The 17859-nt window shown below is 38.9% G+C and overlaps 1 protein-coding gene across 2 annotated transcripts in view; it reads right to left on the bottom strand.

The window, feature by feature from the left end:
- The window catches only part of AR (androgen receptor), a 187024-nt gene that overhangs the window by 24742 nt on the left and 144423 nt on the right, over positions 1-17859 (bottom strand). For both annotated transcript variants that reach the window (XM_058714698.1, XM_058714697.1), the window contains exon 3: positions 12324-12440. In XM_058714698.1, the coding sequence (XP_058570681.1) occupies positions 12324-12440 (117 nt within the window). The remainder of the gene's footprint in view (positions 1-12323; positions 12441-17859) is intronic.

The raw sequence follows: 17859 nt of genomic DNA, 5'->3' as shown, positions 1-17859 counted from the left end.
GTGGTGGTATTCAGAGTCTAATGGGATGTATGACCTTGAACATATCCCTTGACTCTGAGAAGAGGCAAAGTGGGTCTGAACACATGGCTCCTTCTTTCAAACCAGAATAGCAGTGCTTTAGTTTGTAACTACATTTGGGACTCTTCATCAGATTTTGTTTGAAGAAAAGGTTTCATTGCCAAGAAAATGTTTGAAGGCCCCAGATCTTGTCTATCCCTTCCTCTCCCATCCAAACCTATCCTTGTTTAAAATATGAGAAGAATGAAGGCCAAGTTTTGCCCCAGGTCACACAGCTAGATAGTAGCAGATCACAAAAGACTCAGGTACCCTGACTTCTAGGGTGGTACCCTTTCCATTTTATTAGGCTGAATAGCATGTGAATAGGGAGAAGAGGCAGTTGGGAGATGAGTGGTGAGTGGGGAATAAGTAGGACAGGGACAAGAGACAGGGAACAGAGGCAGTCCTTGGCAGGCATGGAATGAAAGATTAGTAAGGGGTGCATCCAACTATAAGTGTACACTAATAATTGCAGACCAAATTTTCTAAGGCAAGAAGCCTCCTTTGTCCTATCCCCCATGCCTCCATTCTCCTCCAAGACCCAATTTTGAGTCAGAGAAATAGCTTGCAAAAAGAATATCAAATTTTATCTTTCAAGGTTTATGTTGGATTATTTAGTCTAGTGGTTTTTAGTTCATGGAGGAGTAAACGTAATTAATAATAGAATGATATGCAATGCTGCATATCCTTGCCAAAGCACAGGATCTGGCAGAAACTATTCCCAAGTCTCTCTCTGACTAGTGAGCCAGAATAAAGGGGGTCACTGTCCAGATGCTATCCTGGGTGAGGGGCACAAAGTCATTATCAAAAATCTGCTCATGTGAAATTGCAAAGCCTGGAAATGCTTTCAAATACCAGGCTTTTCCACTGGAAAAAGTAACTACATGAATTTAGAGCATACATGCTTTTACAATTACATTTAAACTGACATTAAAAACAAATGTGAAACAGCCCAAGCTGAACAGGTCAGCATGACCTGGAAAGCAAAGGAGAGAAAAAAAAGAGAGAGAGAAAAGTAAAAAAAAAGGCTCAAAGTTAACAGCATTAATTCTGTCAGTCTGTTGTAAATAAGAAAATACCATTGCTGTACTAATGGCTTTATTAAGGAAATTTGCTAGCAAAAATATGCAATGTTCAAACAAACAGAAAGCAGTTAAAAATAAACTACATTAGCCTTTCAATCCACATTAGGGAACCTCTAGTTGGCTTAGAGATTCAAATTCTGTCCAAGGAGTGGCAAACTCCCCTCCCTCCTGAAGTCTTTCCTTGGCATTTTTCCAGAATGTTGCTGACTCAGGGGAGGGAGCAAGGTGGGGGTGGAGAGAGAGAGAGAGAGAAGAGATTGAGAGAGAGAGAGAGAGAGAGAGAGAGAGAGAGAGAGAGAAGGTGGAGAGACTGGAGAAGGATGAGAGTGGGAAATGCAGGCCCCAGGCAAGGCAGAAAGAGTTCTGACTCTCATATTTGTCTGCCCTTGTCTCACAGACTCCACATCCACAAGAAGGAAACTGGTTTCAATATGGAGTCTTTGGGGCAGAGACAGATAATATGAAGATATTACAAACTCTAAGTGTCTCTCCACTTAGAATAATGCAAAGTTGGAGGCTGGCTTGAGAGAAGAATAAGACCTCACACCTGATGGAGAGGCAAGTGAATGATGTGAATGAGTAGTGGGGGATTATGGGGTACTAAGGCTAGAAGTAAAAGGTACAGTCTGATCCACTTTCCTCCTTCATCATAACTTCAATAGGAAATAAGAGAAGTAGACACTGGTTTTTAGATTTTGCCTTCCTCCCTCTTTATGAAAGGATTAAGAGTATGTGCTTCTGAAAACAGAATCGCCTTGACTTTGGGAATAAGGAGAAAATAACTGACTCTAGTCTCCTGGTCTGTTTGGAGAGAGGGGCCAGCTGGCTTCTTAGAGCTGCTCCTTCAGGAGAAGCAGAAATCTGGTCCTTGTTTACTGAACTTATACGGATCAGCTTCTGCCTTCATCTCAGTGATAGAGACTGAGGTTAAAATCTAAGTCCTTGGCAGTGGTCCAGCAGAATGGAAGTAAGGGGAAACTCATGAGCTGAATAATGACCAAGTAAAAATGGCCATAGGAGCCTCAGCTAGGAAGCACCTTGAGTCCCATCAGCAAAGCTTCTTCCTGGCAGCACACTGTGGAAAGTGAGCAACCAAGCCAGAGCTTCACTGCATCCATCCACCTGAGTGCCATCACATATAAGCCAAAATAACTAAAAAGCACTATGCTAATGCCAAGTCATATTATAGAAATCAACAATCATGATACTACTACATGAAAGATAATTGATATTACTTCTAGAGCTAGTCCTCACAACATCCCTGTGAAGTAGGGAAATGATGAGTTCCATTGAAGGGAGTCATTAACCAAGAGAGTAGCCCCTAGCCCCAATGGTGGAGTCTGTGTTGAGGAGCAAGGGTAAGAGGCCCTAAGCTTCAGATTCCAGGTACTTCCAAGGTATCCATTAGAACCTTCTAGAGCCCTCATTCTGAATGAAGTTGGTCAGCCTTTCTTCGGTGTCTGGTTGTTTTGAGACGCTTGCAATTGCCAACCAGAAATTTTTCTAATATGAAATAGAGACACCGTTGAATGTAGCAACTTAAAGGATGGGCTTGCATCTAGCAGTCCCCATAATCAGATGCCTGAGTGAGGTCCTCTGATGTAAGAGGCAGCATGCAAAATTTTTAGAGAGGGGGTGGCTGCAATTTTAGACTGGGTTTTTTTTTCTTTTCTTACCTACCTGTAAGATAGGCAAGATGGAAAAAATGGAAAATTCCTACTTAAAGTTGTTTTCCCCCCTCTCTTTTATGCTTTATTGACAAATATACTAAAGTGCATATATATATGTGTATATATATATATATATACATATATACATATATACACTTGTGTGTGCCTCTTTGTACACAGCAGGCAAGAATTAGTTGGTGAGGGTGGAGGATATGAAGGAAGAGAAGGGAGGTAGAATTTAACAGCCTCATTACAGCTACTCAGAGCCCAACAAAGACTCCCTATTTGGTCTTCTGAATTTCTTGCAGCAGCCAAACAATCCCATAATATTAAAAGCATTATTATTCAGCCTGGAGATGGGAATGCTTCGAAATTATTGTCTCTGTGCCTAACAGCTCACTAATCAAAGCTTTCATGCCTCATTTTGCACCCTGGGGAGAGTCTTCAGTCTCTTTTAGTTTCATCGTGGCCAGCATGACACACCACCCCGTGCAAGCCTGGGGTGACCTTTTATCTTGGTCAAGATCCAGATTTTCTTCTTAGCTCCAAATGCCCGTCCAAATTTTCTGCAGGTGATTTCCTCAGGATTTGTGCTTACGTTTTTTATATTGCTGACTGCTAGAAGGCTGAAATGTCAATTTTCACTTCTGCCACAGAACCATTGGTCCAATGGGGTTTTAAGCAGGGGAAAGAAACACATTTCTTAAGAGATCTAAAAAGGGCGGTCAGGATTAACTAGACTGAGGAAAACGGAACTTGATTCTAGAAAATGTGTGATCCAGGGTAGTGATGCTGTTTCTGGTTTACTTCCTAGATACCTTTTGTCATGGTAATATTATCAATAATAGACAATCTGAAGGCTCTACTGATTTCAGAGTGGCTGTGTACTTTTTCCCTTAGTTCTACATCATATAAACATGATCCCAAAGGATGTGCAAAATTCTCTAAAAAAGCATCTTGCTCAAGTAAATTGTCTATGTATAAGTTTGGTTCAATAAGAAAATATCTTAAACGCTTTTGTGATCTTATGGATCACATTATACAATTTGTGAAAACAGGTGGCTATCTTTTAAAATTTTTTCATGTTTATTTTTGAGAGAGGGAAAGAGAGAGGGAGAAAAAGCATGAGCTGGGGAAGGGCAGAGAGAGAGAGAGGGTGACAGAGGATCTGAAGCAGGCTCTGTGCTGACAACAGAGAGCCCAACGCAGGGCTCAAAGTCACAAACTGTGAGATCATGATCTGAGCCGAAGTCAGATGCTCAACCAACTGAGCAGTTGGCTATCTTTTTAAATCAAAAGTAAAATGTTTTCAAACAAGCAGTTATTTTATTTCAAATATTTTTTTCTGAATTGCTTTATTTAGAAAATACTTGCCTTTGTATATATGACCTATTGTGAGCTGTGTACTCTTAGCTTTCTGCCTACTGCCTTCAGAAAATAATTATGACATCATTTTACTCTCTCAAGAGCAACTGATGGATTTTAGAGCACTTACAGCAAAAGTAAACAACAATAAAATCTTTCTGCTCCTATTATACTTTAAAAACTCAAGGATTTTAAATAGAAAATTTACAAGTAAGATACTCATTGAAGTACCAGATATGGGTAATCATCAATTTTGATGACTAGAAAAAAATTATTTACCAAGACAGACTACAACATGTATGTGCTGTCCCAGATAATTCAGTTGGAAGGAATTATGAGATACAGTTTCTGGTTTCTCCACATACAAGTTTGCTTGAGAGCTATAATTAGAGAGAAGTATAACATTTTTCCTCCAATGTGTCACCAAGTATTTATGTAATCAACCAGAGGATGGCAATCTAGACCATGGAGAACAGATTTCAAGAGTTGATTCAAAGGTAATACAGAGACCAGAGAACCAAGGAACCAGTACCAAAGGCTACATTGTAATAGTAAAGAGTAGGCTCCAGTGGTGACTGGGAGCACACAGGCCAATTATCACCCAAAATAGGGGTGGAAGGTACAGTGATATATGTTGTGTGCCTACAATGTTTCTTTATAAACTTACAACATTTATGTAAGGAAGATTGTATTATTCCCATACTACAGCTGGGGAACTTAGGCTCAGATATCTAATGATTTCTCAAAGGTCATTAAGATAGTAGGTGGAAGAGCCAGGACTAGAAATGAGGCCTGTCTGTACTGAGTGCATTACACTATTTCCACTATACCACAGGACTTCTTAAATCCAAAAACATAAAAGAAAGAAAAAGAGGTTGTAAGTGCTGAGTCACATGTGCACACTGATATCAAAGTTCATGGGGCAATTCTGCTCCTCAGTTATGCAGATCTATAGGAGCACTCAGGTATCTGAGAATTGTGTGTAGGAGTAGCATTGAGACTTACCACTTGCATCTCCAAGCTGAAGATTTTTAGGGCTTTAATTAGAGTCAAAGGAGAAGGGAGAAAATCCCAGTAACTGAGTTACAAATTATTGATTTTTTATGAATCTCTGTTGCCTGATGAAAAAGAGGTAGAGGGCATTCAATCACTGGGTGGGAAGTGGGACCCAAATTCTACAAATCTGTGATTTATAGGCTTCTTACTTTAGCAGAAAGGTTATATGGTAGCACCTCAATGAGGTTCTGGATAGATGTTGAAAGGCTGGTTAAAAAGTGCACAAAGGGATTAGTAATCTTTTTAGGGAAGAATATTTGGATATCCAAAATATTTAGTTGATTATTCTATATGATGTTGGAAGTAATTATATTTCTCAGAAATAACTGGTCTAGCATGTTTCTTGAGTCAGGAAGCTGTACTTGTGGCCATTAGATGAATTTGACAATAATGCTGTATGTATGTATATGTATAATAATGTATAACAATGTATGCTTTATGTATGTATGCTTTATGTATAATAATGCTTTATGCATGAAAAGAATATTGCAGACCCAACATGGTTTACTTTAGTGGTTTTAGTGGCCTCTGGTACATACTCTTGAGATGTGGTGAGGATGGTCTACTCTTGGTCATGAAGCCATTCTTGATTGATTCTCCTGGTGAACAATGGCATACATATCTACAAAATAGAAGACTTGGGCTAAGGGTGTTGTCTGCCTATAGGATAAATTATTTATCTATACCCAAGTTTTCCAAAGTGTATTCCATTAAACAGTGGTTTTGTAGGATATTAACAGGTGTTATATGAGAAAAAAAAAAGTGTTTCTGTGGTTGAATTAAACTAGGAATCCTGAGTTACCAAGCTCCTCAGGTTACTTTATTGCAGTACTTGCCAAGGTCTGTGTTATGCTAAAATATACTATAAATTTTCCTGAGCAGGACCATAATATGTAGGTTTGTATAAATTATTTGATCTTAAAAATCATTTTTCATGGACCATGTCATTGAACTAGTTTTCTCAGAACCCATGCCAGGAAACACTTACCTAGACCAAGGCAAGAAGTTTGCATAAGGGAAGGACTTATGTACATGGTCAGTACTTGCAGGTATCAAACCAAATGGAGGCAACTAACCCAGGAACCAAGGCTGCAATCCTAGCTGTTTAGCAAAATTTGCTGCTAGACTTTTTTTTTTTCTTTCTCTACCTGGTCTACTGTGTATTTCTACAAAGTTTAAGTCATGACCTATATACCACACTTCCAATCCACTAATTGTCTTTAAAAAGCAAACATACAAAGTCAGAGAAAGACAAATGCCATATGATTTTACTCATATGTGGAATTTAAGAAACAAAGCAGATGAACATAGGGGAAGGGAAGGAAAAATGAAATAAGTTAAAAACAGAGAAGGAGGCAAATCATAAGAGAATCCTAACTATAGAAAACAAACTGAGGGTTGCTGGAGGGGAGGTGGGTGGGGGAGGGGTTAAATGGGTGATGGGCATTAAGGAGGGCACCTGTTGGGATGAGCACTGGGTGTTATATGTAAGTGATGAATCACTAAATTCTACTCCTGAAACCAATACTACACTATGTTAACTAACTTCAATTAAATAAAATCTTGGAAGGAAAAAAAACCCATACAGACACACAAAATGATACATGAATAGGTCTATCCCATGTCATAGATCTTCAGCTTCCTAAACTTCAAATCTTTTAGCATAATAATGGAGTCCATTTTCGATGTGGTTTTAGCTTACCATCCCCATTTCCCCAGATCTGGCCATTTTAAACTACTTACTATTCCTCAAACTCTCAATGTGCTTTTCTTATGTCTCTGTGCCTTTATTCAAACTGTGTCCTTTGCCTTGAATTCCCCTTCACTTCTGTCTCATCCAACTTCTTCCTAGTAATTTCTTCTTATCCTTTAGGATGTATTATCACCGTTTGTCTCCCTTTATTTAAATTTTTGAGGTCAGAGATTTGCTCCTCAAAATATCTACCATAGTGTCTGGCACAGAGTGGGCACTCAATAAGTATTTGCCAAATGGGGGCACCTGGGTGGCACAGTCGGTTAAGCATCTGACTCTTGATTTTGGCACAGGTAATGATCTCTCGGTTCGTGAGCTCAAGCCCCATGTCTGGCCCTGCACTGTGAGGAACCTGCTTGGAATTCTCTCTCTCTCCCTCTCTCTGTCCCTCTCCCCCACTCATGCATGCTCATGTACATGGTCACTCTCACTGTTTCTCTCTCTCTCAACAATAAATAAATAATCTTAAAAAATAGTTTCCAAATTGATAAATAGATGAGTGAATTGATGGAAAGGTGAAAGGACTAGCTAGTTGGCTATTTGGAAGGATGAACAGATAAATAGATGGATGAATAAATGTTGTGAAACTTGTCTTCCAAAGACCCATGCCATGAATAGTGTTTCATCACTGGAATCACTCTCTTGCATCCAGAACATGTGATCCAGAAGCAGCAATTCAGGGCTGCTCTTGAGCATAGAGAATGACAAAAGAGCTGTCATCAAGACTGTCTTCAACACTGGAAACCAGTGTACAAGATGTTCATAGTGTATATGATGACATCAGATCATAGCCATGGGCTCCCTGAGCCATTTTCTCAAACAGAGAATCCTGGAGGTTGTTTAAAACCTGCAGAAATGCTAACAGTTTTGAGTCTCAGATGTAAAGTTCAGTCTTCTAGTAGGAAAGAGACTTCTCAAATATGCTAAAGTAACCTCTGAAGAAAATGTTGAACACTTTAGATTCTCACATGTTCCAGGTTTATTTTCCTCTTCTGGGTTTGGCTGCTACATGATATTCCTGAAAGGCCCACCATCTTCCATGGTCCAGGAAAAGAGGGAGTAAGCAGGTGCCAATGTCATTTATTAAAAACTGAGGACTCAAGAGTTGCAAAATGCAAAAAGAAAAATGTTTGGGGAGGAATAGGAGGTTTCAGTGAGAAGGAGGGGAGGGTTAGGAGATAAGATGGCAAGTCAGGGCAATTCTTTCTTTCTCATTACACCTTGGAAACTCTAAGTATATCCTTGGGAAGTATAGACAAAAGTGAGAGATGGCTGTGCACTTACTCTAATTATGGGCTATGAAAAACCCACAGCTAATTCATCAGAGAGAAGGTCCTTTTCTGGAAAGTTATATTTATAAATATTTTCTTAGGCTAAAAGTAGGCAAGAGGTTTAGATTCTTGAAGCAGTTAGCAATGTGCACTTTTCCAAAAGCAGCAATAAATGAACCAGGTTCAAAGAAAGGCCTATTCTAGTTGTTAATGGGCAGTTAGTTAATAGCCTGAAGGCAGTCTTTAAGAGACCCACCCTGAGAATCCAACCACCCCTGGAAACACCAAGAAATACCAAAAACTGCTAAAAAAAAAAAAAGGAGCAGTGAACATGTAGATAGGCCTAGAAGCAAAAAGGAAAAAGCTATGTGCTTTAAGTATCTCTGAGTTATGGAGATCCCATCACCAAACAGTAGATGAGCACTACAGAGGAAGTCAGTTAGTGATCTTGAGGCCTCAAGACCAAGCAAGCATCAGCTGTAGTGTGCCAGCTTCTCTAAGATACAAGGATAACCCTTCTGCCCTCCACTCCTTCAATAATCTGTATATCCAGTATATTTTTGGACACATAATATACCTTACTTAGGTGTAATCTGAGGTAGCTAAAATTACTATTCAAGTCAAAATACTCAAGTTTAAACTATCTATACTTCTAAGGGCAATGGATACATAATCCACAAAAAGGCTAATAAGCTTTCTCTAAGACTTTAGACATAGAATCACAAAATGGTAGTGCCATACAGGTCTTTGGTAAATCTCATTATCTCAATTTTATGATAGGAAAATTGAGTCTCAGAGGGGAGAAGGGACTGCCCAAGGCCATACTCCTAGTTCCCATTTCTGGCTACCATTTTGAGTTTACTGATGGGAAGAATAAAACAAAGTTATATGAATTTTCCTTCAATGTGATAAGAATGTCTATGCCAAAGCCAAATCTTATGAGAAGGGAAGTCTATTGCTAAAGTATTTAAAGAGCCACTCTGCATTTATGCTTTATATAGTTTTTCCATTGTTTTGAGTAAAGATGTACTGCACACTGAATTTGCAAGTTAACCATAAACTTGAGTAGGGTTTGCAGCAGAGAATCAGGGAACATGGAAATAACTTTAGCAAAATGGAAAGGTTTGTTTTTCAAACAATGGTGTTTAAGTGGGTGAACACTTGGGATGTTACTGGCATGGTATTTGAATATATGATTCCTTATTTACTAGGATTGGCTTCCAAACAGGATTTTGATGGTACTTTTAGTTTGAGATGGTAAGAAGTTATTTCTGGTGATGTTCTGCCTGTTGTAATTGTTACACATTATAGGGCATGACAAGTAATTCAGGGTAAAAGCCAACTGGTAATTGCTTTAAACAGCTTACCATCTAAATTACTAGTGACCTCACTGTCATAGTAAGCCCTCACATTTGTCTAGCATGTTGTCATTTACCAAAGATGTTCACATTCATCATGACTCTGTGAGTGGTATCTCTAAATTACAGATGAAGAAACAGGCCTAAAGGAAGCACTGTAAATAATGGAGCTGGGCCTTTAATTTAGGTCTGCCTGACTCCAAAGGTAAGACCATTTACACAATATCAAGAATCCTTGTATCCTGTAGACATTTCTTCAAGTTTGCCAGCCTGTACTCTGTTGCTTAATATGGTGCTTCTAAATATCATAGAAATTGAACTGAAATGAAAGTCATTCACAGTACCTCTCATCTTCTTTTCATTGTGCTGACCAAGCCCATACAAATTTGAGCACACTATCCAATAAATCAATTTGAAAACTTACTGTACCACTCTCTCCATGAAATTTACAGATTTATGCCTGACTGATATATGAAGAAGTGAAATTATCTGGTATACAAAGACTCCTTTTCTTTTCTTTTTTTTTGTACGTGTATGTCCATAGCATTTTTATTTGTAATGGGGAGAAAAACAATGGAAACAAGTAACATATCCATCAATATGTGAACGAATAATTTACAGTATATCCATACTATGGATATACTACTCAGCAGTATCAAGGAACAAATTATTGATATATACAACAATGTGAATTTACCTCAAAATAGTTATGCTGATTAAATAAACTAGACAGCAGAAGTCATACTGTGTGTTTGTATTTATATAAAATTGTAGAAAAAAAACAAACAGAACTCCAGTGACAGAAATCAGATCAGTTGTCTAGAGGTGGGGTTGGGAAGCAGGGAAGGAAGAGAGAGAAACGAGTTACAAAGAGGCGTAAAACCATTTTGGAGGGTGATAGATATGTTCATTATCTTGATTGGAAGGTGTACAGATATGTCAAACTTATCAAATTGTACACTTTAAATATAGGAGTTTATCAGATGCACAGACTCCTTTTCAAAAAGGGTTCACTATAATCATGTCACAGACTGCTTTATAATGGAGGATGTTGGCTGAAACATGAAGCTAATTTTAAGATTTGGACCCAAATTTTATGAGAACTTTTGTTACCATTAACTTCACCTGCATTAAAGCAGGCTTGCAATTCATATTATCAGATTGAAAAACAAGAGGTTCTCTACCTGGGAGTCCCTATCTCTTACACACAATGCGCAGAGGGCTAAATACTGAGAGATGACTGCATTAGGGGTTGTAACATTCATATGAAGAAAAATTCCCCTTATCAGTCCCTTTGTCATCTTTCCTGGCTTTCCTTCTGCATTTCTCCACCCCAGTCCTGCCTCTTCTTCCCCACCATAGACACAATTGTAGGATTTCTCTGGAGTATAATAAGCAAACAAGAACAAGGTTGGTCTTTCTCAGATATTTGAGTCTCATTTGATGTGGCTGCCTGGAAAATTACTCACAGAGCATCTGCTTGCCATGTCTGGGAGCACTAGCCACTATTTGAGATGGTTCTGTTACAACTATTTCAAATGGAACCTGAGTTATTTGTAGGACTTTGGTCTGTGTAAAGACTATTATTGGCCTGTAAAGGAGGGGAGGATACAGCTATCAATATGAAGAACCACACATAGAGAACAAGTTGGTTTATATAAAAATGTACATGGATAGAAGTATTGAGCACCTCACAGAAAGCCAGAGATGGACAAGTGCACTAAATTAGCTTTGAGAGGGGGAGGGGAAATGGCAGGATTCTAGGATCTTGGGTTTTCCAAGCTGATAATGAGTAATCAGGTAGGAGGCTACAGTTTCAGGCATTCAGAAATGAGCTTGCTTTTCTTCAAGTCCCATTTCCAAATCAAAGTAGACTAATGAGCTTGCTTTTCTCATGAAAGGTGCTTCATTTTGGAAGCAGCAGGCAGCAGAGAGTACCATGCCACTGTGCGGGTATATACATGAAGAAATGATGAATTTGGAGGGGGAAATATAAGTGTAAGCCAAGACTTTCTGGAATGGTGACAATGCTCACAGTAGACACAGACTAGGGGACAGAGAGCCTTATGATGAAGGGCTGCCCTTGAAAAAGCTGCCTCTTCCTTCTGTAAAGCTACAGTGCTATTGAAAAAATTATTTTGGAAATTATCAATAGATTTGCAAAGAAAAGGAAATGATTAAAAGGGCTGCTCAACCCTGGGACATATGGGATAGAAAACTGGCTCTGCTTGGCAGTCTAGTCATAGGCTCCAAAGAGAAGCAGCTTCTCATTCCAGATGGCCAGCCCTACAATATAGGAGTAGTTAGTTGAGGATATTCCTGGTTGTTCAGGGCCAGCCTGTGCCTGGGTCATCCTGCACCTGTGACTATTCTCAATTCCATAGTTCTCTCATCCTAGCCATCATTCAATAACACAAGGCCAGTATCACTGTGTCTTCTGACTCCACACTCACTCATTCCCTGATGGGTCTTGATCCTTGCTTCACATCTTCTGCTCCTATGCTAAGCCCTAGAGTGGGGTGTGACATCATTAAGGATAAAGAAAGGCACCAGCTGGCTAATAGCCACATTGGATATGAAGGGGTCAGCTTGTATCTAGAGTATGGCTGGCCACCTAGGAAGCACCAAAGAGGAAAATCTGGTTCAAAGCGAGAACAAGAGAATGAGGGAAGGAAAGGGAGAAAGACAAAGGGAGAAAAGTATCATACCTCCCAGAGTCATTCCTGCCTCATAGCATTTCCGTAGGCGACAAGATGGACAATTTTTCCTTCGGAATTTATCGATGGTGCAATCATTTCTGCTGGCACACAGGTACTTCTGTTTCCCTAGGAGAACAAACAGAAGAGTAGACACCCCATTAATGCATTTCCAGAGTCTCTCTCCTTTGGTATTTCTAGGCAGAAAAGACATAAAGATAACCCTGCCAGATAAGAGAAGTGGACAGAGAATGGCCCTAAAGAATTTGATCACACAGAATTACACAGGCTAGTTTAATTCTATGCTATATTGTTTGGTTTTCATAGGAGTTTTTAATCAATATGAACAATTGAGGTCCTGTTGATACTTCCCTTCATGATAAGAACTACGCAACATTTTTTTTAAAATAAGACATTCTACCTTTACTGAAAGCCACGAACACCCATGGGAAAATGATCAATGGCAGAAATTACCACTCCTTTAGCATGGCACAGCAGAGACTTGGGCTTAGGCAATGTTTCTTCCTCCTGACCCCTGTATTCATGCAAAGGATCATACTCAAGCTAACAGAATGCTTATTTTTCATAATTAAAAAAAAACAGGTAAAACTTCTATGAGAAAGAACTCCATGATATTTCTACTTGTTTTTAAATTGCTAGCTATCATATCCCCAATCCTGCAGGTTATAAAAACCAAACAGAGATAAAGCTCACTGCCTGTGAAGTGAATCACACCAGGCGAAGGGAAGTCTTCTGAAGCCAGTGGCGGGGGAGGGGGGGATTGCTGTCGTGTACACCTGGAGCTGTCACAGATACACAGAAACATATACATGTGTTCAGACTCAGAGATCTTCAGGATCACAGCCACTCAGATAAAGACATGGAGGTCCATTAAAAAATACATATTTTACTCAACATTTTGCCTCCTTGCTCCTAACATAGGCCTGGCATACAGTAGGCCCTCAAATAAATACTGACTGAATGAATACACAAATGGTGATCCACAGGTATACAGAGTAGCCAGCATAAACAGACAGACATACATATCCTGCTGCTCTGAAACATGCAAGACTTCTTTATGCAAGTCCTTCTCATTTACTGCTGTGCTTTAGTTTATGTGAGACACTGTGATGTTAGGGAGGCTTCTTTTAGCAGAGGAGGCATATTTGTGGTAGGGAAAAGGAAGAAAAATTGAAGAGCAATTGCTATTTGATAGCGGGAGAAAAACACATAAATTTAGCTATACCTTGGCTTTTCCCTTCCTTTTCAGCATAAAATGTATATATCAGGCACAGAAAACACTATATTATAGTAGGTTATTTTATGTAGGAGACTCACTAGTAGCCAGGTCAGCAAAATCTGCCTGTTCCTTCCTTCCTTCCTTCCTTCCTTCCTTCCTTCCTTCCTTCCTTCCTTCCTTCCTTCCTTCCTTCCTTCTTTCCTTCCTTCCTCTCCACCCTGTTACTCTCTCATTCCCTTCCCCTTGTTAAAGGACTCCAAATGTTGGGCTCGAAGGAACTGTCAAAAACTACTCCAGTATAACCCTTTCATTCCAAGGATGAGTTCTGGGAATGTGACTTGCCTGAAGAATACTCAACTGGAGACCTATGAAGGAAGAATATTACTACTTAATAGGCACCTGCTATGAACCAAGCCTATGCTGGCAAGTTTGCATATGTCATTTATTTTTTTAAATGTTTTATTTTTGAGAGAGAGAAAGGCAGAGTGTGAACAGGAGAGGGGCAGAGAGAGAGAGAGAGAGAGAGACATAGAATCCAAAGCAGGCTCCAGGCTCTGAGCTGTCAGCACAGAGCCCAACACAGGCCTTGAACCCACAAACTGCAAGATCATGACCTGAGCCGAAGCTGGGCGCTTAACCCACTGAGCTACCCAGGTGACCCTACATATCCCATTTAAATGAATAATCTCAGCAGTTCTTTGACATAGGTACTATCATTACTTTTACTTAACAGATGAGAAAACTAAGGCCTCTAAACAAGTACTCTTTCTACCATTTGTATTAACAGAACACATAATTTACTAACAGCTTTTTTCTGCTGCAAACTTCAGATTCTTATTTGTGCACAGAAAGGATGTTGCTATGAGTGCCATTCAGTCATTGAGTATCAACTCCTAGAGGGGAGGCCCTGTATCCAATTCCAGTGGGTTCACTTCCAGTGCCATGGATGTTCTAGAATGGGGACATCCCCAGTTTTTGGTGCAGCTGCAATCCCGGTACTAGTTTGTCACATTAATTAGTAAAAATAGGGTCAAGTTATGAATACTTCTTTGAGGAATCTCTTCTTCCACAGGAAAATACTAGCTCCTGAACCCAAGTTTGCAAAGGAATGGTTACAGAGCCAAAGGATTAGGGCTCCCAGAAGAGTTCTAGATTCTGCTGCTAAAAGTAAACGATCCTGTGAATGAGGAAGATTACAGTGGAAAAAGTATGAATTTTTTTTTCAATTTGAAACTCAGATCACCTCCCTAGCTATGGTTCATATTTTGTCCCAGAATGTCTCCTGGCCTAAAACACAGATATCCTTTATAATTTACCTGGGAATAAGTGCAAAGCCCAGTACAACCAATGCCATTGTGTATTAATTTAACATATATTGAGCATTTATTATGAGCCAGACACTGTACTCACTTTTGAGGTTACAGAGGAAAATCTCTGCTGAACAAAAATGTTTAAGTCCCAGATAACAGAGAAAGCACTAGGCTGGAAGTCATGAGATTTGAATCCTTGTTCAGTTTTATTCCTAACTAACTATACGACCTTGCACAAGTCCTTTAGCCTCTCAGCTCCATTCATAATGTGATAAGTTGAACTGGAAAATCACTAAAATCTCTTCCAGCTCAAGGAGTCTTTTTTATTTTATTTTATTTTATTTTATTACTTTATTTTATTTTAATTCAAGTATAGTTCACATACAGTGTTACATTAGTTTCAGGTGTACAATAATACAGTAATTCAAGAATTCCATATCCAGCTCAAGGAGTCTTAAAAGATATCTGGATTTTATCCATAACATATTTGTAGAGTCTTTTATATAAACGTTACAAGTATTAACAATAAGCAAGAAATTAACCAAAATAATTACCTCTTCACCCTCAACTCCCTCCTTTTAGGATAGTAACTTGCTGTAACATTACCTTTTATATCTACAGTCATTTGATCTTTTCTCTTTGTTTTCTACAGCCCTTCAAAAAATCAAGGCAATTAACACAGTATTAGGCACTGCTATTGCAAGCCATATGCAACATATGTGTAAACAACATTCTTACACATATGTGTGTACTCATGCATGTGTGAGTGAATGTGTGTGTGTACACCCACAATAGGGTGTAATCTTTGTGTATATGTGTGTGAACATATAAAGTATACAACATATTAAATCATATAAATGCATACATATGAAATATGTGTTTCTTTGAAGCAGAATAGTGACTCTAAAGTTTTAAATGATACTTAATGGTAACACAAGTGGTGAAGGTTCCCAAATATGGATATGGAAGGATTCTCCTAAAAATGGAACTGTAACTCATCTGTACAGTTTGGATTAGGAACAAAAATGGGATGGAACAACCTCTCAAGGTTGTTTCCAATCTACTTCTCCTGCCTGAATTACCAACTTCCTCAAATGATAGCAGAACCAATGTATAATCACTGGGTTGCTATTACTTCTTTTCTATTTATCCTACTTTTCCAATATGGCTGAATTTTTCAGGGTTCTTAATAATAACAGTGAATTAAAATACAGTATGCAATAACATGTGTATTATACATATTTATTTATATATAATATAAAACATATAATAACATAAAGTGACAATAAATTAAAGCATAATATAAAATATAGTAACATAAGATTAAAAATGTCTACCATTCAATTAGCTTACAAAAGTTAGTAACAATCTTGTACAAAGGAGTATAATAGGGATTATTGTATACATCATTCTATAGCTGAATAAAATGATGCTCACTAAGATGAAACTGACCTGCCTGGCATCACAGTTAGTTTGCTCTAAATCACAGACCATGAGGCTATGAATCTTACAGATTGGAGACAATTTTAAATAGTATTTGGTCACAACACACCCACTCCTCTGTACAAGGCTTGAATTCCCTCTGTAATATCCCCGTAAAGATTGCCCCAATGTTTCCTGAATTGAAGCCCATTCCATTTCTGGACTCTGTTATAAGACTTTTCCTTCCAGGACACTCATGATTTATCTCCTGTAGTTCTGACCCATTGGGTCTAATTGGAACGAACTCATCTTTGGGCTGTAAAGAATATTGGAAGCCTTATAACAAAATGTCCCTATGTGATGCCTGACTCTTCAGTTAGGAAAACGGACACAAAGTTTTGAAATCTCATGCCCCAAGCCACAGGAAATTGGTGGTAGAGCCAGAGAAAAATCTGGCAACTGCATCCAATGGAGATGTAGTGTGGGTGGGTGTAGCCTCAAGACAGAGCACCTGGGTTTTAGGTATCCTTGTTCATTGTTTAGTAAGTATATGGCCCTATGAATGCCTTCTTGGTATTCAGTTGACAGAAGTGTAAGTGTGATCTGGGTATGCTCCAAGGTGGTCCTAGAAAGTCCTCTATTACCATGCAGTAGCCTAGATGACTGAATAATAAACACAGACAACACAAACTCCTATCCATCTCCTCCTCCTCAGATTCTACAAATATTACATCTAGCTCTCCAAACACCAAGGGTATATCAACAACTAATAATGAGTCTCACAAAAAAATGCCATTGTGAAATTTTTGGCAAAATACAAAAAATCCTCTCTCATGTTGAAGGAGGTTAAGTTCACACTCTGGAATTGCAAACCAGTTGCATATTTAAGTACTTGATAAATCTCCTATTAGAACAGCTGCAAACACTTGACTACTATGAATGGTCACATAATGGGATAGCATGAGGTCCTCTGCTTGCCAGCTGGCTCTGAAATCCTTGACTGGCTGATGATGTTCTACATGTTTCTTCATTGTCCTTTTGTTCCATCATAAAGCTTAAGTATGATCCAAAACTCCAGCAAGAACAGAAGTCATGAGACCGCCTTCAGATATTGTCTCCATAGAATTCCCATTTCGATTGTTTTTTGTCATCCTCATAGGTGTTGCCATGCAGTGTGAGTTGAGGTCAATGTTTGATTAGGCCTCTTTCAATTTGTTCATTCTGAAAAATCCTACTTAAATCATATCAGTTAAAGCAGGGGGGTTATCCATCACCTGAGGTATCATGCAAATGAGAGGATTGAATTGTCATGTTTATTATGAAGCTACAGAAAAGACTTAAGAACACAGGACTACTTATCCTTTATTTTTTTTACTGTTTTATTTATTTTTGACAGGAGAGAGAGAGAGAGAGAGAGAGAGAGAGAGAGAGAGAATGAGCAGGGGAGAGGCAGAGATAGGGAGACAGAATCTGTAGCAGTCTCCAGGCTCTGAGCTGTCAGCACAGAGCCCGATGCAAGGCTCAAACCCATGAACCATGAGATCATGACCTGAGCCAAAGTTAGACACTTAACCGA

Source organism: Neofelis nebulosa, chromosome X (genome assembly GCF_028018385.1).
Source record: "Neofelis nebulosa isolate mNeoNeb1 chromosome X, mNeoNeb1.pri, whole genome shotgun sequence".
Lineage (NCBI taxonomy): Eukaryota > Metazoa > Chordata > Mammalia > Carnivora > Felidae > Neofelis > Neofelis nebulosa.
Note: the sequence above shows the minus strand (reverse complement) of the source record. Positions and strands in the feature narration are given on the sequence as shown.